At 52.6% G+C, this 22,360-nt stretch overlaps 9 protein-coding genes across 9 annotated transcripts; 5 read left to right on the top strand and 4 right to left on the bottom strand.

Moving 5' to 3' along the window:
• Positions 1–1,180: 1,180 nt before the first annotated feature.
• On the top strand, positions 1,181–5,851 carry JN550_000657 (uncharacterized protein; the record flags this gene model as incomplete). The annotated part of the gene is made up of 3 exons (XM_049318329.1): positions 1,181–1,519; positions 1,579–5,022; positions 5,087–5,851. The coding sequence occupies 3 exons, from the start codon at positions 1,181–1,183 to the stop codon at positions 5,849–5,851; spliced, it is 4,548 nt and encodes a 1,515-aa protein (XP_049177946.1).
• A 700-nt stretch (positions 5,852–6,551) lies between these two features.
• On the bottom strand, positions 6,552–7,831 carry JN550_000656 (uncharacterized protein; the record flags this gene model as incomplete). The annotated part of the gene is made up of 2 exons (XM_049318318.1): positions 6,552–7,533; positions 7,665–7,831. 2 exons carry the CDS (start codon positions 7,829–7,831, stop codon positions 6,552–6,554), a joined length of 1,149 nt encoding a protein of 382 aa, XP_049177945.1.
• A 952-nt stretch (positions 7,832–8,783) lies between these two features.
• JN550_000655 (uncharacterized protein) lies at positions 8,784–9,860 on the top strand (the record flags this gene model as incomplete). The annotated part of the gene is made up of 4 exons (XM_049318306.1): positions 8,784–8,789; positions 8,867–8,963; positions 9,026–9,159; positions 9,228–9,860. 4 exons carry the CDS (start codon positions 8,784–8,786, stop codon positions 9,858–9,860), a joined length of 870 nt encoding a protein of 289 aa, XP_049177944.1.
• A 679-nt stretch (positions 9,861–10,539) lies between these two features.
• On the bottom strand, positions 10,540–12,215 carry JN550_000654 (uncharacterized protein; the record flags this gene model as incomplete). Its single annotated transcript, XM_049318295.1, has 9 exons — positions 10,540–10,695; positions 10,821–10,849; positions 10,931–11,033; positions 11,159–11,187; positions 11,285–11,429; positions 11,551–11,583; positions 11,656–11,708; positions 11,758–11,838; positions 12,158–12,215. The coding sequence occupies 9 exons, from the start codon at positions 12,213–12,215 to the stop codon at positions 10,540–10,542; spliced, it is 687 nt and encodes a 228-aa protein (XP_049177943.1).
• Positions 12,216–13,548: 1,333 nt separating this feature from the next.
• On the bottom strand, positions 13,549–14,538 carry JN550_000653 (uncharacterized protein; the record flags this gene model as incomplete). The annotated part of the gene is made up of 2 exons (XM_049318284.1): positions 13,549–13,800; positions 13,858–14,538. The coding sequence occupies 2 exons, from the start codon at positions 14,536–14,538 to the stop codon at positions 13,549–13,551; spliced, it is 933 nt and encodes a 310-aa protein (XP_049177942.1).
• A 397-nt stretch (positions 14,539–14,935) lies between these two features.
• Positions 14,936–15,499, top strand: JN550_000652 (uncharacterized protein; the record flags this gene model as incomplete). The annotated part of the gene is made up of 1 exon (XM_049318273.1): positions 14,936–15,499. The coding sequence occupies one exon, from the start codon at positions 14,936–14,938 to the stop codon at positions 15,497–15,499; it is 564 nt and encodes a 187-aa protein (XP_049177941.1).
• A 1,230-nt stretch (positions 15,500–16,729) lies between these two features.
• On the top strand, positions 16,730–18,259 carry JN550_000651 (uncharacterized protein; the record flags this gene model as incomplete). Its single annotated transcript, XM_049318262.1, has 2 exons — positions 16,730–17,626; positions 17,768–18,259. The coding sequence occupies 2 exons, from the start codon at positions 16,730–16,732 to the stop codon at positions 18,257–18,259; spliced, it is 1,389 nt and encodes a 462-aa protein (XP_049177940.1).
• An 845-nt stretch (positions 18,260–19,104) lies between these two features.
• Positions 19,105–20,378, bottom strand: JN550_000650 (uncharacterized protein; the record flags this gene model as incomplete). The annotated part of the gene is made up of 2 exons (XM_049318252.1): positions 19,105–19,430; positions 19,475–20,378. The coding sequence occupies 2 exons, from the start codon at positions 20,376–20,378 to the stop codon at positions 19,105–19,107; spliced, it is 1,230 nt and encodes a 409-aa protein (XP_049177939.1).
• A 960-nt stretch (positions 20,379–21,338) lies between these two features.
• Positions 21,339–22,307, top strand: JN550_000649 (uncharacterized protein; the record flags this gene model as incomplete). The annotated part of the gene is made up of 1 exon (XM_049318241.1): positions 21,339–22,307. The coding sequence occupies one exon, from the start codon at positions 21,339–21,341 to the stop codon at positions 22,305–22,307; it is 969 nt and encodes a 322-aa protein (XP_049177938.1).
• Between the last annotated feature and the right edge of the window lie 53 nt (positions 22,308–22,360).

Below are 22,360 nucleotides of genomic sequence, written 5' to 3'. Positions count from 1 at the left end.
GCTCGGGAGCTTGAACGGTCTGGAAGCTGGCAGGGATCCACAGTCCACGGTTGCAGATAGACTTCAGACAAGGGTAGGACATAGAGTTAAATGGAAGTAGATGGCAGGCTATAGCTGGCAAGGCCCAGCAGTGCGAACTGCCAGAAACAAGACCTCGCGCCGCGACAAAGGAAAACAAGCATTGGCCAGGAACCGGTGGCAGGCAATTGCTTGGTGCCAAGGCGAACAGTGGCAGGGTGAGGGCCCCGGGATAGATCAGTTGGGCGGACCTCTGCGGCGGACCTGATGGATAGCATTCGACCCTGGATAGGGCCCGTCCAAAGTTGCCAATGGCAGGTTATAGATGCTGCAGGCGAGTAGAACGACAGCCGTAGCGAGGACGACGACAATATAATCTGCCGGAGCTTGCGGCCGAAGCGGAAGGAGAGTGGTGAGCTCGAGGCGAGGCCCGCAGCCCAGCGCAGGCGAGGATGCCGAGCTTGGGCCAGCGTTCGTCATGGGCTAGGGCAACGGGGTGGGGTGCGGCGCGTAGAACCACGCGCGCCTTCTTCAATTGGCAACGGCTCACTGCGCGGAGGCGCGTCACACCAGACGAAACACACAAAGTGGTCTCCGCCATTTCTCACCACCACCACCAACACCACCACCGCCGCCGCCATCGCCTCCCCGCCCAGCGCGCGCAGCACCGCATCGCATCGACCCCCAGCCGGCATTCCATCCGCGCACGCCTCTCCAGCCCGCCTGGGTCTGCCCTGCATCGCACTCACCCCACGTCGAGCTGCTCGACAGCCGCGTCAGCCCACGCTCGTCTATGCCGGCCACCGCCCTGGGACTGCTGCCCTCTGGATCGACGGCCGACGACATACCGTGCATAGCATAACCGCACAGAGCCAAGGCAGAGAGAGAGACAGGCACAAGCACAAGCACAAGCACAAGCTCAGGTTCAGGCACAGGCGCCAACAAGCACGCCCACGGACAAGCACCCGCCTTGCCGTCTAGACCCCCTTTGCCGGCCAGGGGTTTTCCGACACGCCCTATTGCTCTAACCTGACGAGTGCCACGGAAGCACACGTGGGGCCGCAGGAATATACTGCCCGAATACTCAGCCGGCCAGTTAGCGGTGGGAAAAAATTACCTACCATTCGCCAAAGCACCGACGTCGCGTCCTGAAAACGTCATCATGGCCCGGACCAGGGACGAACCCGCCGAGGAGGAAGACCAGGAGATGGAGGAGGAGCTCGTTGCCCTGCAGTTTGACGAGCCGCTGTCATGGCGCGCTGGCAAGCCAATTGCCACGGGCGAGCTCCTGCGCCGCCTCGAGAAGCTGTCCCGCGAGCTCGTGGACATGGACCAGGAAACAGTGGAGAAGGGTTCGCTCACCAAGGTCGCAAAGGAGTTGGCGTCCCATAACCTGCTGGCGCATAAGGAAGGAGGCGTCAAAGCATATGCTGCTTCTTGTTTGGTCGACATTCTGAAGTTATGCGCCCCAGATGCACCCTTCACTCCATCACAACTCAAGGTGAGTCGAGCCCGGTCGTCACCTCGTTGCCCCAACATGAAACTGATGCCATTCTATAGGAAATATTCGGCCTTTTCGTCAAAGTCATACTACCCGCATTGTGGGACCCTACCAATGCCTACAATACACAACATAAATACGTGCTCACGTCGCTTGCTGAAGTCAAGAGTATTCTGCTCATCAACGAGCTACCGAACGCCGAGGATCTTCTGCTACAGCTGTTTTCGTCCTTCTTCGATGGCATATCCGGCTCGTCCAAGTCCAGCACCGGGGAACAGGTTGCCAAAGACGTCGAGTTCCACATGACAGAGATCCTTATTACTCTGGTCGACGAAGGTCCCAACCTACCACCTTCTGTTTTAGATGTCATTATGGCCCAATTCCTCCGTGCAGCGCCGCCGGGTGGGCCCCGGACGCGGGCCGACCTGACCGGAAACCAGACAACACTTCTGCCCAAGGAAGAGCCCGAAGCGTACGTCATGGCCAAGACGGTCTGTAACTCCTGCCCCGATAAGATGGCTCGCTATGTGAGCCAGTATTTCAGCGATGTCATCATGGACGCATCTGGAAAGAGTGGAACGGCCAATGGCCACCAACGAGACAATGAGTCCGATGACGACGACGCCCCCGCTGGACCTTCCGAATCCGATTTCAGAGAGCTTCGGAAAGCTCATCTACTGCTGCGCGAGCTGTGGCGTGCTGCGCCGACGGTGTTGCAGAACGTGGTTCCGCAAGTAGATGCTGAACTCTCCGCCGACAACGTCCACCTACGTCTGCTGGCCACCGAGACTCTGGGCGACATGATCTCCGGCATCGGTGCCGCCGGGCCTCCGCCACCTCCTGTACTGGATCCTGCTGCGTACCCCCCTGTCAAGTTGGGTGATGATACTCCTGAACGCCCCGACCAGAGCATCTTGACGACGCCAATTTCTCCACTTTCGTTTGCCCAAACCCATACCCAAGCTTTCAACAACTTTGTTAGCCGGAATAAGGACAAATCAGCACTGATTCGTGCCGCATGGGCTACTGCAGCTGGTTATATCGTGTCCACCTCTGCTGGTGGCATCGGCCTAAGTCGCGAGGATGAGCAGTCATTCACGGCTGGTCTCCATGAGAGGCTGAACGACCCTGATGAGAGAGTCAGGTTGGCTGCCGTCAAAGCCATTGAAGTCTTCAGCTTGCGTGACGTCGTGGCGAAACTGGCCTCGAACGGTGGCGTGGAGAAGGATGGTTCTATCCTTGCAACTCTGGCAGATCGTTGCCGTGACAAGAGACCGCCTATCCGCGTTGAAGCCATGGCTCTTCTGGCGAGGCTCTGGGCTGTTGCTAGCGGCGAACTCAAGGCTGGCAATGATGCCATAACCTCTGCGTTCTCTGGTATTCCATCCTGCATCTTCAATGCATTCTACGCGAACGATCTTGAGCTGAACGTCCTGCTCGAACGTGTCACGTTTGAATGCCTGATCCCCCTATCATATCCACCACCGCCCTCGAAGTCCTCGAAGTCTTCTCAAGTAAATTCACAGTCCCAAGCGAACGGCGATTCGGCCTACGATCCTGACCGCATCCGGGCCGAGCGTATCCTTCTTCTGGTGAGAAGCTTGGACGAGAAGGCCAAGAAAGCGTTCTACGCCATTCAGATGAGACAGCACCAGTTCTCTCGTGTGCTCGACAATTTCGTGAAGCAATGCGAAGCGTACAACGGTGGTCTTCCGGAGAAGAACGGGGACATCGTGAAGCAAAACCTGAAGAAAGTCATCCAGTATCTTTGCAACTACTTCCCTGACCCATCCAAGGTAGAGACTGATCTCCATAACTTCGCCATTCTCAATGACAGGCGGTGCTACCATCTTATTCGTTTCATCACCAGCATTGAGAGCGATTTCAAAACGATGTACAGGGGAGTCAAAGAATTCAACAAGCGTATTCAGGGCACATCGAAACCCCATGTTCTCGACACCATGCTCCCTCTCCTGTACCGCTCAGCTTACATTATGTTCAACAAGAGTCATCTGCCGGCCTTTATTGATTATTCCAAGAATGACACGGATGGACTTGGCGCAGCTGCGCAACATATCACGACGGAAATCTCGCGGACGAATCAAGAGCTTTTCAAGACACATATTGGACAGCTCTGCAAGGACCTAGTTGAAGCAGCACCCACAGCCAACAAACCTAACGAGCCTACAATGGCCGAGACCCTGAAGGCTTGCTCTTCGTACTCCAGGAAATATCCTCAAGAACTCCCGCAAGACAAGAAATTCACCCAAGCGCTGATCAGCTATGCCCTCTACGGGCAGCCTGCCAAAGCAGCTAAATACGCCGTCAACATTATGATGGCTCGGAAGGATGACAAGAGCATGGTGGCTGCTACCGATCTCCTGCAACGGGTTGTCAAGGATTGGGGCTACGACTCGCCGCATTTCCTCAGCAAACTCGCCGCCGTCAGTCAGCTTGAGCTGCTTGCTCCTAATGTGACTTCGGACTCCAACGATAAGATCATTGACGTCGCGCTGAAGAACGTACTGCAGAAAGTGCGGACAGAAGCACGAGAGTCCAATCCTGAATGGGTTGACGATGCTGATCTCGACGAAGAATGCTACGTAAAGTGTTGGGCCTTGCGGCTCGTGGTAAACAGACTTCGTGGAGCTAAGGATTCCGAGGAGGTGACACAGTTGGCTCCGACTGTTTTCAAGCTTCTTCGGGCCTTGATCAAGGACCAAGGAGAGCTTTGCAAAACCCAGGACACCCCTAAACCCCACAAGGCGCGCCTGCGACTCCTGGCTGGGCAGTTGGCGCTCAAGCTGTGTACAGAAAAACGGTTCGAACAGATTTTCTCGCATACCGATTTCAACCGCTTGGCTCTCTTGACTCAGGACTTGAGTCACAACGTCCGCCGGGGATTTGTCGAGAAACTCCAAAAGTACCTCATCAGTGGGAAACTGCATCCCAGATTCTACACCATCATCTTCTTAACGGCGTTCGAGCCCGTTGCGAGCTTCAGGCTGCAGCTTGAGACATGGATTCGGTCAAGGGCTCGCTACTTTCGCGAGAACCGCAAAGATTCGAAGGTGATGGAGTCTATCATGGGCAGACTGATCTCCTTACTTGCACATCACCCTGACTATGACACTGAAGTAGAGGGTCTGCTTGACCACGCCCGATACATACTCTACTATGTCAGCAATGTTGCTACGGAGCAGAACTTCGGATTAATTTTCAAATACGCGGAGCGGGTGAAACAGACACTTGATGGGATCAATCCAAGCCAAAGCGACAATCTCTACGTCATCAGCGACCTGGCACAAGCAGTGTTGAGAAAATGGCAAGAACGTAAGGGCTGGAGTTTTCAAGCTTGGCCGGGCCAGTCGGGGCTTCCCAAGGGTTTGTACACGGCACTGCCCAGTCATGAGGCTGCCCAGGCGATTGCAGAGAAGCAATATCTTCCCGAGGGCGCTGAAGATCAACTCGACAGTCTGCTCAAGTCAGTTGAGAAAAAGAAGGTAAGCTTAGGGCCCTTATATATTTAGAATACTTTTCACAATAGCGGCTAACTTTATTGACCAGAAGCGGAAGAGTATTGATGAACGTGGTGATGGTCGGCCTGTGCAGAAGAAGGTCAGAACCAGTCTGTCAAGAGCTGCGCCAAAGGCCAAAACAGACAAATCTACCAACGCCAAGCGTCCGGCCGTCAAAGCCAAAGCATCAGCTAAGCCTAGAAAGCCAGCACGGTCCTCGCCTTTGCCCGAGTCCGGCGATCGTCGGCGAAGCGGCCGAACCAGACAGGACTCTTCTTACATCGAGAGAGATTCGTCGGATGACGATGATGACATGCTGGAAGGTGTCGCCAAGTGGCAATACTATGATGAAGAGGGTAATCAGCTCGAAGCAGATGAAGAGGAAGAAGACGACGGCCAGTCCGGTCTATCTGAAGTAGAAGAAGAGGAAGCCGAGGCTGAGCCGATGGACGAGGATAAATCTGAGCCGGAAGCTGCAGAAGCCCAGGAGAGCGATGACGCACCCGAGGAGGAGCAAGTCGAGGTAGAGGCAGAGACAGAGGAAGCAGAGGAAGCAGAGGAGGAGGAGGCACCCGCACCCAGGTCTAGTGGCCGAAGAGGCAGAAGCCGTAGCGCAGCAGCGCCTGCTGCCAAACCCAAGGCTGCTGCTGTTGCTAAAACGGCTTCCAAACCGGCCGCCAAAGCTAGCGCGGCGAAGGGGAAGGCTGCGGCTCCTAAGGCGAAGGCGACTCCTGCTCCCGCTGCCTCCAGTAGGTCCACGAGGTCTAGGAGAGCTGCGCCAGACGCGTATGATGTCAGCGAAGGCTCAAGTTGAGCAAAATGCGGATGCGAGAGCCCAGCCAGGGCGGTAGCTTCGTTGGCCGGACGGCCTGCTACAATGAGGTGATGGCCCCGTATGCCCATCTTCGCATAACTGTTGCAGTGTGGTGTAAAAGATGGGCGATCAAGCAAGGAGCCAGATTTCTTGGAATTTTGGGCCCCGGCTTGAGGGAGGGTTGGATGGTCACATAATAAGCGTTCTCGCGGCGGCCTTGTTGGTTGGCACTTGAACAAGTGAACTATGTTCTTCTTTATACCCTCGTCGATTTGTCTTGATAGGTTTTACTTCATTCGGCCTGTCCGTTTGGGCGTTTGGGCGTTTCGATGTTGGAAGAAAACGGTGTGTGTTTCGTAGTAATGGCTCATTGAATTATATCGCACACTATACGGGCGACATTGAACAAGAAATCACAGATATACACCGCCACGTTGGGCCGTGAGACGAACTGAGGGAGGATAGCGATACTTGATTACACCAACCTCGCTTCAGGTGGGGAAAGAAATCAATCTGGTAATGGAGGCATTGTTGCCGGATATCAACCTTTTTGTTTGGCCTGCCTGAACCACGTTCGCCTTGTTCCATATCCATCCATCCATCCAAGCGCCCCGAACGCCGTTACGCCGCTAGAATACAAGAGATAGTGCAAAGAAGGGGGTCCAAAATAGAAAAGGCCCTGGTCCCCGTCGCCCCTCCTTCACGCCCTGCGCTTCGCCTCTTGCTCCCGGTTCTTCCACTTGGTACGGATGTCGGGCCCGGCGTCGATCAGGTCCTTCTCGGTGACGCGGTCCTGTATGGACTCCAGGACGCTGTTCACGACGCTCACGTGGTTGCCGTTGTGCTTGTCGTCGCGGAAGCGGTAGAAGCGCCAGCGCTTGTGGTCGTCCATGTAGGCCTCGACGACGCGCTCGTCGAGCGGCTCGTTGAGCGCCTTGAGCTCGTCCCACTCGTCCTCGGCCAGGTGCAGCTCGGCGAAGGGCCGGTAGTCGTCCTTGCCGCCCGTGAAGACGAGCAGCTCGACGCGCGGCACGGCCTCGTAGTCCGGGTAGGGCTCGGCGACGCCGTCCGCGCGGTCGTCGTCGTCGGGCTCGGCCGTGGGGAAGTGGAACTTCCAGCGGAAGTCGACCGTGTTCTCGTCGGCCGGCTTCCATTTGAGGATGTGCGGGTCCGTGCCGTGCTTGTACTCGGTCTTGAGGCAGGTGAAGATGAGGCCGTCGTTGCCGTGCTTGAGGCCGGGGATCAGCTGGCGGAACAGCATCTCGGTGGCGTAGGCGAACTGCATGTCCTTCATGCCGAGGATGAAGGGCTGGAACTCGCGCTCGTGCGGGTACTTCTTGTAGAAGAGGTCCTTGTAGGGGCGGTAGACCTCGTTGTGGAAGTAGCCCAGGCGCTTCTGCAGCGGGCGCGCCATGAGGTTCTGCCCGTTCATGACCAGGCAGTCGAAGACGAGGTAGATGGGTTCCTGCTTGCCGTCGGGCAGCACGTCCATGACCAGCTCGCCGTCGAGCAGCGTGCTGCGGTGGAAGGTGGCCTCGCCCTGGGGCGTCGGGAAGTGCGCGTCCTTGACCCACCAGTAGTCGTTCTTGCGGTCGATCAGGTAGTGCAGCTCCTGGCCCTGGCCGTCGTCGCTGAGGTAGAGGAGATATCGGATTCCGTCGGACTTTTCGCAGAGGTAGTAGCTGTTGGGTTCACCAGTCAGTCCAAGGTGTCGCGCAATGTGTGTGTGTGAATATGTTGTATAACGTGTCGCCGGTGAAGGGTGGTACAAGCGAAGCGTGAAAACCCAAGCGCGAGTGTTCTCCAGACTTACTCTTCCCTCTTCAGCTCGTCCAGGTGCTTCCGGGCAAAGGAGACGGGCTGCGCGCCGGGGAAGCTGATGCTGTCGCGTCCCAGCAGCTGGGCGACCTCGCGCTGCATGTTGTGCAGCAGGTCGCCCGACGCCTTCATGCCGGGGGCGTCGATGGACTCGATGTGCATCTTTGCGCTTGTCGCCCGAGTGCGAGTGCGGGTGCGGGTGCGGCTCGAGGAAAAGCCGTGAGGGGGGCGCGAAGGACAAAGAAGGGGAAACTCGGCGACGATGCGAGGATACGGTAGATGGGATGATGGAATTCGAGATCCCGGTCCGGCGGGCAGGTTATCAGCCAGCTTATCGGCGGCTTTTTAGCGGGGCAGCCCCCCGAGTCTACGCCCGGCCGGGAACAAGCCTGCCTACCTACATCGTCGACTATCCCAAGCGGGGACACTCATTAGCAGATAATCAGCGGTATATGCGCATTGGTGCTGAGCAATGAGCTGCTTCTCTGCTTGCGGAAAATATACTGCAACTTGAACTAGTCCCGACTGCTTTATTAACGTTGTGCCAGTCGTCCGTCGTTCCTTGTCCAACGCCTGGCGCTCCAGTGAACCGAAGAGGTCTGGTGAAGTAAATTTAATCATTCTCAAGCTTCATGCAAACGCCTCGATGAATAGGTCACCTAGGTGACTGCTCCTTTGATGCTGCGCTCGAGCAGGCCGACTCACTGGGCAAGACAAAACATACATATGTCTCGGTCCATTCACCACGGGCTTCGGGTTTTTGGTACGCGAGCTGCCTCGCGAGGCTTTCCAGTGGGGCTGCTACCCGCTGGCGGCGTACATGCGCTCCAGCGGCCGCTGAGCATGTTTGATCGAGGCCCACCCACCGCGACTACGGCCCTCCTTACCGGCGTCTAGGGTCCAAGAGGAATGGAATTCAGGTTTCTTCTGTAAACTTCTTAAAACTTCTTAGACTATTTAGAGGCCTTGAACTTGCTCCGGTGTTTGTGATTCAAAGATCGATCCTGTGACTTACTCTGACTCAACTTGGCGCCCCCGTCTGCGAGCATCTTCACTGCGGGGTACGAGACTATTACAGCGAGTAGGACATACCTGCAACCACCAGCCACCAATCATGGCAGTAAGTCTATCCTGTCACCTTTTCTCTCGCCTATACGGCGGGTTGATATCAGATACATCGACTGACTCTTTTTGAAGACGTCGTATGATCAAGTCGTTCTCTTTGGCGACTCCCTCTTCCAAGGGGCAACCGACATCCTCGAGGGCTTCTCGTTCCAGGCGGCTCTTCAGAAGCGTGAGTCAATGGATCACCTCTGTGGCCTCTGGTAATTAAAGCTCACTCACGTCTTTTCCAAGATTGTATTCGTCGTCTTGACGTGGTCAACCGAGGGTTCTCCGGCTGGAACACTCAGGATGCACTGAGGTATTTGCCAGAGATCTTCCCAGCCAAAGGTTCCAATGAGACATCCGCCCCACGGTTGAGATACCTTGTACGTGGCTCCCTGTTCTTTCCGCAAAAAGGAACACAGGGACGATGAAAAGACTAAATAGCATCTAGCTCATACTTCTGGGTGCGAATGACGCCTGCTTGCCGCATTCCTACCCGACGCAGTACTGCTCCCTGGACGATTACCGGGCCAACCTGAAGGCCATCATCACGCACCCCAACATCACAGCCCACAAGCCCACGATCCTCCTTGTGACACCTCCGCCTCTGGACGAGACCAGGATTCACCAGTACGATATCCTGGAGAACAATCTGGAGGAACTGACTCGCAACGCTGCCAACAGCGCCAAGTATTCCCAGGCCGCAAGAGACGTTGCGGCCGAGGTGCCCGGGACCGTCCTAGTCGACCTTCAGGACGGCCTGATGAAGCACGCCGTTTCACTCACAGGCAAGCTGGAGTCCTTCGAGTACGACGCGGATGGGAAGCCGCTCCTGGGCTACCTCCTGAAAGACGACGAGGGCAAGATCAGGGGACGGCGCGGCGGGCTTGGCCAACTGCTTCCGGACGGACTGCATCTTAGCGGCGAGGCCTACCGCGTATTCTTCGACCTCGTCAGGCCGCACATTGGGCCATTCCCGGAGAAGCTCGACGACAAGGGCGAGAAATCCGAGTTTGCCAACCCCTTTCCGGATTGGAGGATCCTAGCGGACGAAAGGGAGGAAGCAAAGAAAAGGTCAGCATAGAGGTAGCGAGGCAACGTAAGAGGAGCCCCAGCGCGTCGTCCTATATCATTTCCATTCCACGTGTCTTAGAAGAAGAAGAGCTTAGACCGGTCGCTGCGGCCACAGTCTTAGACCGTCATGAAATGATATCCAAACATCGGCCCCTTTGATTATACATACCTTCAGGGGGACTAGAAATTCCTGCACCCAGCGTGGCATATGAGTAGAAAGTTGTCACCATTGTTGTGGCTCCGTAATTGTGTGTTATACTGCATGGAGATGTAAATACCGAACATGTCTCTCCGGGTCACTTATATTTAAAGTGCGCTGTGGGACGAAAATATAAGGCGAAATGATCACGCAATCTGGCCGCCAAGTTCATTATATATAGTGCCGTCCACATGGTCAGGAGTAAGGTCATACCCATAATAGGCTCATTTGTATACACTCGCCAAAGATTTGCTATTCGTCTCTTCCAGACATCTCAGTATAGAAAGAATAGGGCAAACCCGATCATGGGGGAGAATGTTTAATTTGTTCGGAATTTTATATACAGGGTCTCGAAGAACTGAAGGCATCAATCATCCTCATCTTAAACAGTTTGTACCATTTTGGTTTCCATTTCTCCCCGCCGTCCCAATAAAAAGGCCGAGAAGCCAGAGTAACTCAAGGAAAGCGAATGTGCGGCACCTGGCCTCAATCACTGGGGAGGCCGGCCAAAGCCGCCAGTCGGGCTCGGGCGCTTGCCTGTTGGGAAGCCAGTCGGCCGGCCTTTGCCGGTGGGTCGAGGCCCAGTAGGGAAGCCGGTAGGTCGGCCTTTACCGGTCGGCCTAGTCCCAGTTGGGCGTCCAGTGCCCTGTGACTGCCGTTAGAATCTGCTTAATTATAAAATGCTGCTCAGGACTGTGACAAGGCATGCTTATTTCGGTCTAGGTGACTGGTTCTTCATACAGTGGGGAGGCGAGGAAATCAGAAACTCACCTTTCCTTTACCCTTCCCTGTGGGAAAGCCTATATTCATTGAGGTTAGCCATCCACATAAATACTCTTATTCACTCTTAATGTGGAATCTCGACTGAGGTCTTTACTTACCAGTAGGGATGCCTGTAGGTAGCTGGCGCTCCTCAACTACTTGTGGTGTGGGTCTGGTGCCTTTTCCTGTTGGTGTCGGTCTCCCCGTCGGTCGTCCAGTGCCCTTTTTTTCAATTAGCACCTGGTTGAGGGAGTTTCCTGCTGCTTTGTTTCCAAGGGGATTGCTAGTTCAACGCTGGTTGACTAGTCCTTGCTTATGTTTACGGATTGGAAAGACCAGAGACTCACCTTTCCCTTGCCCTTGCCTGTGGGGAATCCTATCATAATCTAGATCAGCCGTTTGTCCAATCACTCTTCCTCACATCTATGTTTCTGTTGAGGTTGGATCGACTCTCAGCTTCACTTGCTACTCACCAGTAGGAAACCCAGAAGGAAGTGGAGGAAGACCAGTAGGTAGCCCAGTAGGAAGTGGAGGGAGGCCAGTTGGGAAACCAGTAGGAATCGGGGGTCGCCCTGTGGGGAGTTGGCGTCTTTCACCGCCTTTGCCTTTACCAGTCGGCTGTAATATGTGGTATTAGTGAGACATATCATTAATCGCAGACAAACAATAAGATCATGGGGCGTAGCATTCTTGTACTACTCAAGGTGGTCATGTTGCTTTATCGGCGGGCGTGACTCACAGTAGGTCGGCCGGTTCCCTTACCACCGCCACCCTATCGTGAATATTGTCAGAAACTTGTTTTCCAAGTGTGTACTATACACTCCAATCTCGCATGTTCTCTCACCTTTCCTTTTCCAGTGGGAAGGGGTGGAAGGCCCGTTGGAAGCGGCAGCGATACTGTAAGGAGATTCAGTACAATGTTCACGACCTGACGCAGTTCACTAACCTGAAGGAATTGGCGGCGTGGGAATGGCCACATCGGTAGGACTCTCAGCAGCCGGGGCTGCTGCGACGTCGCGCAGCAGAGCTGCAAGGAATAGCGTCAGAAGCAAGCGAGTCATTGTTCAAGAGTCCCTTGGTACCAAAAAAAAAAATCAATGATAGACGTCAGTGGTGCAATCGACTTTCAGAGAGGGAGGAGACTGATGGGTGGACATTGAGAGTTATATAGACGCATTTGCACACGCCTGTCACGGCGTTCCGAAATACTGACATCGTATAATATATTCTATACCAGCCCCACTAATTAGCATTTAGTCAAGAACGGTTAATCTATCCAGCCTGGTCGAGGTTGCCTCTCAATATCCAGCCGCGAATTGACCTGCGTTTAGATCTGGGCCACTTACCGTCATCGGTCTCCACAAGCCATATTGCCATTCCTGACGATATGTTATAAGATGCCATGATGGCGACACCTTACTCAACAGCTGCGAAACAGCTAGAGAGCTTCTTTTTTCTCCGCGGCATCTGACATGATAGGCGCGGCTTTCTTAGCTGATCGCCAGAACATATAGCTGCGACGCCTCGCTTAGGCAAATGCCTAGAGTACAACTCTGCGGAGCCAAGAAATCCGTGCAGGAGAACTGAAAAGCACCTCGGCCTTAACCCAGTTTGTGGGAATTGGCCTCTGTTCTTGGCAGTCATTGGCACCAGAACAATCCCGGGTGATGACGTTCTGGCCTGCCGGCATGTAATAGGCCTATTAGTTCCCAATCTGGCAACATTGATCAGCTCCGCACGAAACCGCTGGGTGGAGATTGCTGGGTTTATTAAGAGATCGGCGCTATAAGCCGCCAGTCCCTAATTGCCGGCAGTGAGCCTGGGATCCCTGGCAAGCACCTCAAATCGTCGTCGATTGATGGCATAAATAATTCTCCCCACCATTGCATCAGAATCAGACAAATCGGTCTTGGAGCCAGTCGCTGGATAAATTGAACGCAAGTACCATACCCCTGTTGGAATCCCTGGACGTTGTATATTTCACATCGCTAAGTCTTGGGAGGTGGCAAGCCGCCTTCTCATTGGCGCCCTGGGTGCAGTGACTGTAACAACCCATGTGGGCTCGTCTATGCAAGGGCATCGGATGCCAAGCTTTTTGTCAAAACCTAGATATATGGTGAATATCCCCCTGCTCATTCGAACTTGGGGATGTAAGCGCAAGTCAGTTTTTCCGGTCCACAAAAGAGACTTCCATCTGATAGCTTCCTGGGCGATAATTCAATGAGGCGAAGCTTGTAAGGGCGCTCAGGAATGATGCGCCTATTACTATTTTTAGTTTGCTCCATGGTGCGACAGTTTAATCCTCGTTGAACTACACGTATGGAGCTTATCTTGCTGTCTGAATTCGACGGATCAGTGCTGAGGTGGCGGCTATAACTGATCATTTTACAGGACATACTATGCGTTCAGTAGCTCTGCAACGTTTCTAGCAATAACGTGACTGATTTTATCCGGCAAGTTGGGTAGCTTGCCAGGACGCGTGTGCCGACGGTGTCATACGATCCAATCAGGTCTCGTCTCGCTGGCTAACTAGCTCATCAATTCCACATCGCCGTTACTATTGCAGATTACACGCAACTTGGCCATTTCCAAACCGAAATCCACCAACCTCTTTCGCAGTCGAAATTGTAATATCACTGTCGCAGGACTTCCTATAATTGTGTCTTGTTGCGAATAGTTGTTGATTGCATTACAACACACGATTAAGAACCAACTATGGTACAAATGCCTGGAGTCATTACTTGGCAAACCCACTTTCCTCACCTAACCACTTTTCCATGGTGAGCAAACTAGGGTGGTCTCGTCGCCTCTCTGGAATATTCGCTCTGTATCCCTCTTCAGCAAACCAACTGATCATCAACTTGACTTCCGTAACCATGGTAGTCAGAGCACTTCCGAAGAACCAATAAGTCACGGGAGCTGGCTCTCCCGTCACTTTTTCGAAGGCGTCCTTGAGTTGGTTGAATGTAAGTTCGTCCCCAGCAAGACCCTAAATCATATCCGTAAGTAATTTAAAGCCAGGGGTTGACAAGACGATGTGACTTACGACAGATCGGTGGTTCCACTGTTCAGGCTCCTCGAACGCCTTGGCGGCAAATATACCAATGTCACGCACTGCGACCCATTGGGTGGTCTTGTCTTTCTCAAGCCAGTTGTTCATAGCTGCAAGGAAAACCTTTGTGGGAAAGCCTGGCTTAAGGTTGTCCATGAACGCGACGGGGCGCAGTATTGTCCACCCCATTTCCGCATCATTGCTTCCGGATGCTGTTGAATCGCGCAGATATCGTTCAATCTGATATTTGCTCTGGAAATGCGGAACCGGCGTAGGATTCTCCCACGAGTGCTCATCACCGCCACGCTCAACACTGCTGTAGACAAAATGCTTGACTCCGTGTTTGATTGATTCGTCAATCAGTGCCTTTCCCTGAGCAACCTCGCTTTCAAGTGTCACATTCTTCCCCATGGATACCTGAACGGAGTATACACCCCATATAGGCTTGGATTCCACCTTGCTTGCTTCACGGAAGATTGCTGGCACGTCATCCAGATCGCCTTGCACAATCTTGATTGAAGGGGATTTCGCTGACAGACGCTTGGCACCAGCGCCACTGGCATTACGTGTGACGGCAAGGATATTGAAGGCGGTAGACTTGAGGCTGAGAAGTGCGTCTATGACAGCGCCACCCTGGTTGCCCGTGGCGCCAGTGATGAGTAAGACCTTGGCCATAATGTTTCCAGGTGGTAATTCAGTCGTACTGTTGCGGTTTGTTCTGACAAGTGCACGAGGGAATTTCAAGTTTCCAACAAATACAAGAGAAAAGGCATTTCAGCAGGCGCCATAACGGAATTTAGAGAGAAACACTTCATTAGAGTTCATAGACGAGATCATGGGGTACGTGAGGGCAAATAGTGCTGATTATGCACTGGCACTACTAAGTTCTGACAGCCCCGAAAGGTGCATGGGGCTGCACCTCTCAGCATCAGCAGTGCATTCGGGGAAGCAGAGGTGAAGTCCGGACGTGGATGTTATATCAAGGTGTCATCCATGGCAGAGTTGGGTGTCGAGAAGTGAGCTCATTCGAATTCTCGTCACGTGCGTGGCCTTGCTGTTTATTGCCAGCACCATGATACAGATGCATTCCGCACGCATAGAGACTGCCACCAGACTTTTGGATGGATATAGCAGCCTCTCCGTACCAACCCTCCTTGAAACTCTAGCGGACAACTTCAGACACCGCATCTTGCCCGAAAGTCTGGACATGCCGATTCGTGACAAGGAGGCATTCGCGCAACATGCAATGGGCGTCTTCGGCATCTTCGAAAAGTTCCAGATGATACCGGTCTCCGTTTACGAGGATGAGGAGGCCGACGTGGTTGTAGTTCATGCACATATGCGGGGTACGCTCAAGGCGGGGCCCCGGGATCCGTGGGAGAACGAATGCGTCATGGTGATTCACCTGTCGGCGGATGGAAATAAGGTTGTGGAAATCTCCGAGTTTGTTGATAGCACGAAGGCGGTACAGATGAGGCAGAAGCATGCTTCCAAGGTCTTCGCAAGCAACGGACAGCAGAAGGCAGTTTTGCGAGACACGCTGGTGCCCGACGTCAAGCAGATCGCCGTACTCTGCATTGCATATCACATATTGCTGATTGTTTCTTCGCGGCTTTTCGGTCTATCGTTTATCTAGGGAAATTTTGATGAGATATCTGAGCTTCATTTACACAATTCCGCCTTCCTTCTTCTCATGCACCCACCGGGGCTTAGACATATTCTCATGATCGTCTTATGAAGACGGAGATCCAAGTTCAGTGTACATAACTCGTGAGCTGAGGCAGATGATGTAAAATTGAGACCTTGTGAGACGCGATGATTTTTTAGACAAGAGAATTTCAATATTCTGATTAGAAAGAAAGCTCTTGTCTCCTTTTTCGAAAGGGGAATTCCACCGTGGGCTTCGGACTGTCAGGTATAACCCGCCCAAGTTCCCTGACCGTAGGAATCGTTTCACTGCTTCTGCGCCGCAACACCACAAGCCGCTGTATACCTGCTACAGGCCCTCTCACAAAAGATGAACAACTCTATGTGGGTCAGGCTGCGCTCAAAGGGGAGTCATCTCTGTTCGAGTTCTCGTCGTCGTGAAGACAGGCCGGGAGCTGAGGGGCGGCGCTCCGAGGGTTACCAGCGGTGGTCGGGAGCGGGAAATTAGCTCTTCGGACCAATTGGGTTGAGATATGTGATAGTGCCCATCTTTTTGATACTACTCGAATGCTTGTTTCGTATCGTTGACTTTGGGCTCCGTCAGAGCGACCCGGAGTGTCCCGGAGTCTCCTAAGGTTTTCGGGCGATCGGCGGCACGTTACAGGTACATCGGGGCCGGGGCCGGGGCCGGCGGGACTGCCGTCCAGAGCAACGGAGCGCTCGAACCTCGCGGGTATCCAGACATCTTATCATAAGAAATATTTTATATGCCATGCTATCATCATTTGATCGAAAACATCTGAGTCCAAAGAAGGCACCAGGGCCGGGGCACCCAACGGCGCGCAAAATGGCAGGAGCAAGGAGCGTCTCTGATCGCTATCGTTCTTTGCACTATCTTCGCGGACGAGATGTCTGCCTAGCATCGATAGTTATTTTCTCAAGCCCGGCTGCCTGAGTATGTTGCCCGAGTGTGCCGCCGCGCCGACATGCGCGCTATTTTCTCCGCCCAAAGTCAGGTTGCGACGACAACGCCTGCAGCTACACAGAAGTCTTCATTTTCAACGTCGGCGTCGTTTATTTTGCTCGCTCGTGAATATTTCTGATTCTGTCAGCATGACCGACGTACTTACCGGTACCGCCCATCGTGTGTCTGCCATTGCCCGGTCGTTACTTTTCTCACTCACCCGCTTCGCCATTTCAGGAAGCCCCAGCAGCAACCATGACACCTGAGGCCGTGGCCGAGGGCGCCGTTTCTCTGCCTCCCGTTCACGATGCTATCCGTGACCAGCCTGACATCTTCATCCCCCCGATGCACTGGGACAGCCGCATCCTCAACCTTCTCGACATAAGCTGGCAGCCTCAGGAGACCGCCGCCGTGATGGACCTCAACGAGCCAGGCCAAGGTGTTGATTTACCCGGCATATCGACCCTTGCGCCCACAGTGACCCCAGGACATACTTCTTACCTCGTGCGCGCGTTCGCTGATGCTCACTATCTTTCTCACAGTCGACACCACTCCATGCGTACCCTATTGCACTTTCCCGACGGCGACGATAGGCCGGCCAGCAAACTACAGCCGCCGCAGCAGCAGCCGCACTTCTTCCTCAAGTGCGTCGATGATGCCAAGTTTCTTCGGTTTCCTTACGGCCACTGGGCTGCCACTGTCCCTATCGATCACGGAAGGAAGACCAAGAACAGGCAGAATAGCGCAAAGGGTGCACAACCCGAGCATTACAACACCTTCAAGCCTAGCCCTCGATGTCTTCCTTTTCCGGTCCTCTTCATACGCAAATGTTTCCTTCCGCCGACATGGCCCCCAATCACAACTCTGGTCCCCACTCATTTGCATCTTGCCTACCTCGACGTAGGAGACATTGAGGCCTACGCAAGTGCATTTCCCGTCCGCAACCGTCGCTGGAAAGGGAAGCGAGGCAGCACGAACTCCTCGCCAGCAGGCGATTCATCTGGAGATGGATATGACTACGACGAGACAGACAAGCTGGTTGACAGGGCATCAATCGCCGCATTAATGATCACTTTGGCCAACTTCACTCGCCGCCATGCAGACCGCACACTTCAGTACCCAGTGAAAGCAGGTCAACCGCCCTCGACCACGGTATGCTTCTTATTCCCATTGCCGTCCTAAGTCCAGTCACTTAACCGGGCTATTCACAACTTCTTTAGATCTTCTTCCTTTAATTTTTCCAATCACTTTTTTAGTTCTACTAGCTAACTTGATCATGCTACACGCAACCAGGCCCAACTACTCTTCACATATACTCATGATACGAAATACGTCTATCTTTATAGCGGGCGGATTACGGACCTGCTTCTAGACCGTCTGTTTCAACCCAACCAGGGCTTTTCGCGACCACAAGGTTCTTCCAGTGCCACTATTCGGCTATTGCGTATTCCCTTCGATCCGCAACCAAGCTTCGCCCAGCGCCTCGTCACCCACGTCGACCTCGAGGCTGCTCGCTGCCAAGAGCTCCTGCGTGATACGGTCCCTTCGTCTGTTTCCAAACGGAGTCTCGCAGGAGAATACGAGGACGAAGTTGAGAAGCCCAATTTAAGCGGCCATCAAGAGACGGATGGTAGCGGCCAAGAGAGCGCGCAAGACACTAAACGCCGCAGGCTGAATAAGGAAAAGGTTGCCGTCAGTCCCAGTCGCCCACTCGCGTCGCATGACCTCAATGCAGACACTGCTACAACAAGTTTCGAAACCCTTCCCATTTCTGACAAGATTTGATGCATGGTTTGGCTTGAGAACCCCGTACGTTTGGGTAATTTTGAGTTGGTGGCAGTCTAAGACCTGAAAGGTCAACTCGAGATAAGGGATGATCCGGAAATTGCATTCCCATATTCACAGTAATTACATGGCAACTAGATAATCAATCACTAGTTGACTTAAATGAGATGACTGCTGAGAAGGCTGCACATATCCGTGATGGCTAATTGTAAGTAACAATGCCGGCTTTCCGTGCGTTGGTCGCAGCTATCATATGTTTTCAGGGGGGCACACACTCAAGCATTGGAGATGACAGGCTGCCATGCAAAGTTAGGCATCTACTATCAAAGTTAGACGTGTATGACGAGAGTTTCCGGTGTACACTCTGCTTTTTCAGAAGACGTTTCAATCCTTCAAGGCCGGATAAAATCAGTCCTTCTTGAAATTGGTTGTTGAGCTAATAAGCTTGCTAAAACAACAGCAAGTTTTATTAGGGACTAAACAACGATCTTGCTTCAAGAAACGACCAAAAGAGTGAGCTCGAGTGCAAAGAGGAACGCCAACAACCCGAGGAGCTGCTCAATGGATAGCGGCATCTCCATTCAAAACAATTCTAGTTACGATTGTCAAGCTCGGAATTTGGACGCTGTTGTACTTAGCAAGCGAGCCTGTTTTCATTAGAAGACAACTTACAAGCTTTACCACCCTTTGCTGTTTTGGGGCTAGTAGATTTGCTCTTATTTGAAGCGGTCTTATTGGCTTTTGTCTTACTGGAAGATGTCTCACTGGTTGTTACTTTCGAGGAGGGTTTGTTGGTCGTCGATGCTGTTTTAGTTGACACTGCCCCCCTTGTCGACGATGTTGTCCTAGCTGACGATGTTTTTCCAGTCCATCCCGTTCCAGTAGGCGCTTTTCCCCCAGTTGAAGATGTGTTCCCTCTCGAGGATGTTATTGAAGCCGTCCTGCCGGACGATGTCTTCCCAGTCGATGATTCCGTTCCAGTCCACGATGCTGTGCTGGTCGATGATACTGCCATGGCGGATGACGCTGTTCCGATCGATGATGCCGTTCTCCTCGATGATGCTGCTCCGGTCGACGACGGTTCCATTAAAGTCTGAGATGATTGGGTCTGCTGTGCCATTTCCGAGGATATAATCGATGAAATTTCTTCGGGCGATGGTTCCCGTGTCTCCTTGGGTTCATCTGGTAAAGTCGCGACAACATATGATAGGACACTGTCGGTGTACTTGGCACCATCCTTGAGAGAAATGGTTGACGAGGCCATCGCAGTCACCGGCTCATCGCGAGGATTGGGACGCTTAGGACTCGCATTTTTAGTTTCCGAATCCTCAGTTTCCTTTTCAATCGGTTTCCCAAATCCCAAGACCCAAGAGCTCTTATTCAATAAAGTGGCCATTGCATAGAACACCCAAGAGTCAGCATTGTTCTGGGCTTCATAGCCATTGATGTATGCCAAAGCGATGCACCGCAGAGGTAAATATGCCGTATCCTTCTTGCCCAGCACAACATGTGTCATCTCATGGAGCAGAACTGTACCAGTGGAATATTGGTCGTCGAGCTTTCCTTCTGTTGCGGAAGTGTCTATCTTTTCTCTCACTTTGTCGCCGAATGCACTGGGGCACAGGACCACTGATTGGCCTAGTTTAACTGATACGCCAGCTGCCTCAGCCCCCTTCGCAGTATTGCAAAAGTCCTCCCTCATATCACTCTTGGGTTCACCGCTGATATACTCGGGTGTAATATCTGGGTTACGGCGGCCGTCCTTTGGATGCCACGCACCCCCTTTAGGGAACTTTTTCTTGTCAAGCGTTTCGCCTTTCTGTGGACCCTCTTGGTACTCGGTGACCCATTCGAATGCTGTCGCATCGCAGTAGAGGCTGTAAGGGATCTTTTTGCCGTTCGAGAAGTCTAGCTTCTTCCACTGAATCTCATGGACCAATGCGTGAGGATCATGCACGCCCATATAGGCAGTCAAAGTAATATCCTGCAGTTTATTACTGGGAAGGTTGGCTTCGGGGCCGACTGATCCAAGAGCAGCCTTTACCAAGTCATCGTAGTCCTTGCCTGCTGCATTCAAGCGGCCAATGCGGTTATCACAGCTCTTGTCAACCAAGCCCATTGAGACTTGACGTCGTATCCAGCGACAAGACCTGCACCAGCCAATACTTGAGCCGTCAAAACAGAGCCTATGAACATTGTATTGATGGGGTGCAATTTTTAGTCGCGTTGCTGTCGTCGCGGTAGACTTGGGTTGAGATGTTGTAAAGTTGAAAGCTTTTGCTGATAGGAACTCTAGAGAAGCGCGTACTAGGTTGCAGACTAAAGACAAAAGTTTCTACTGAAGCCTTCCAAATGAGTTTGAACATACGTTCCATTTAAGTAAATACGGCCAGAAAGTGCGGTTATTTGGTTGGTGACAAGAAGACCAGATTGCCAACACATGTTGGCGGAGCTCTCGTTGTCGAGGTAGAAATCCTAGGATCCCAAAGTTATTTCATTATCTGGTCATAGAGGCTACAGTGGTGCTGTCGCTTGCATAACGGATTCTATACCCAGTTCCTTGTCATATGGGGCAGACATGATAATATGAGAATGTTCTCTCTCACATGCTGAAGTTTGAGTTACAAGTGAGCAAGTCTTGCGGCGCAGTCTTTCTACTGAGCATAACCGAGATTCATCACAAGACAAATAATATGAGCGAGACGTCAGGTTCTTTCATTATCGTTGCTGCGAGATCCGTCGGCTATATTTTGGATAGAGGTTCAGACCCCTATGCAACCAACAGGAATTTGGGCATATGCTAATTATAGATGATTGCATCAGTGTCATATGATCTAGAAGATGACATCACTTTTAGCGCCAACAGACTGATAGTTCTACCTCTCTAAATTGTGCACAGAAGATCTTCCGCAATCAGTCGAGGAAGAGTCGCCCTTAAGACAAAAACTTCGCACCCTCCGATCAGCACTTTCAATCCAAATTAGTGACTAGCCCTAACATATCAAAGCCATACAACAGTCAAAGTGCTAGAAATTTGTCGAACAGCTCCCGATATACCAAGACGTCTTTGACCGTTGCAATGAACTCAATCACGGTACATCGCCTCAATGTTCAACCGGGTCTTTCAATATACGACCCCAAAACCGAAGCAGGTGCAACATGGTACGACGCTCTAAGAGTCGTGGCTGCGCATGATGGATGGAAAGTCGCGTGGTGGGGTCGGGCTGGTAACGATGAAAGGAACTCTTGCCTATTCATGGTCGTTGGTATGTGTCCCAGGGTATCCAAAGGCGGAAGACCAAATAAAGGATTGAGTCCTGACTATGAGAGGCTGGCAGAATGGGAATCAGATGATAACGCAGCAGCATTCATAACTTGTGATAAAGACAATCATGGCCTGCCGAAATTCCTCGCTGTTGCACAATGCCTCCTGTGCGGCCCTCAAGAGCCACGATTATCGTCACCAGCGCATTGGGTATCGTCGAAGCAAATAGGGCCAAGTTTCTTGACTCCAGCACCATTCTCGGTTACCAGATTATATTTCCTCCGTGTCCACCGACGAGCCGATGTAGAAATGAAACAGTGGCTTCTGGGGCTGAATATTGACTTCCAGCTGTTCAGGGGCAACTTGTATGAGGCATCTAGTCAGATGCGTGATCAAGCTTCTGGCGTCGGCGACCCGTTCTTGGGTTTGGACTGGGTAGAACTAAATCCCAGAGCCCCTTTACCCGCAGAATCCTCTGTAGGGAGCTCGAGACTCGGTACTGATCACATCGTACTTCTGGGCATGTCATGGCGGGATAGCGAGGGGGAGCAGAGAGTTTTGGATGAACCGAAGATGGTCTATTTTGGCGAGGATACCGACCCTGACAGTAGAATATCGTATCGAGAATATCTACACATGGTGCTCGAGCGGTATCAGGCTACAGTTGAGCAAGAAGTTTCCATTGCCTTTGAGACTTTACATGAGGGAAACCTTGAGCTGGCACGTGAAGAACGCTTCTCAACGTACCTCGCCCGGGGACATGGTTTTCCGATTGAACCTTGAATGAATCAAAGGTAAGGTTGCTGTACTCTTTATTCAAACAAGTCGGAGAGATC

The sequence above is a fragment of the Neoarthrinium moseri genome (genome assembly GCF_022829205.1).
Source record: "Neoarthrinium moseri strain CBS 164.80 chromosome Unknown scaffold1_Wmoseri_CBS_16480, whole genome shotgun sequence".
Lineage (NCBI taxonomy): Eukaryota > Fungi > Ascomycota > Sordariomycetes > Amphisphaeriales > Apiosporaceae > Neoarthrinium > Neoarthrinium moseri.
This window is presented reverse-complemented; position numbering and strand designations above follow the sequence as displayed.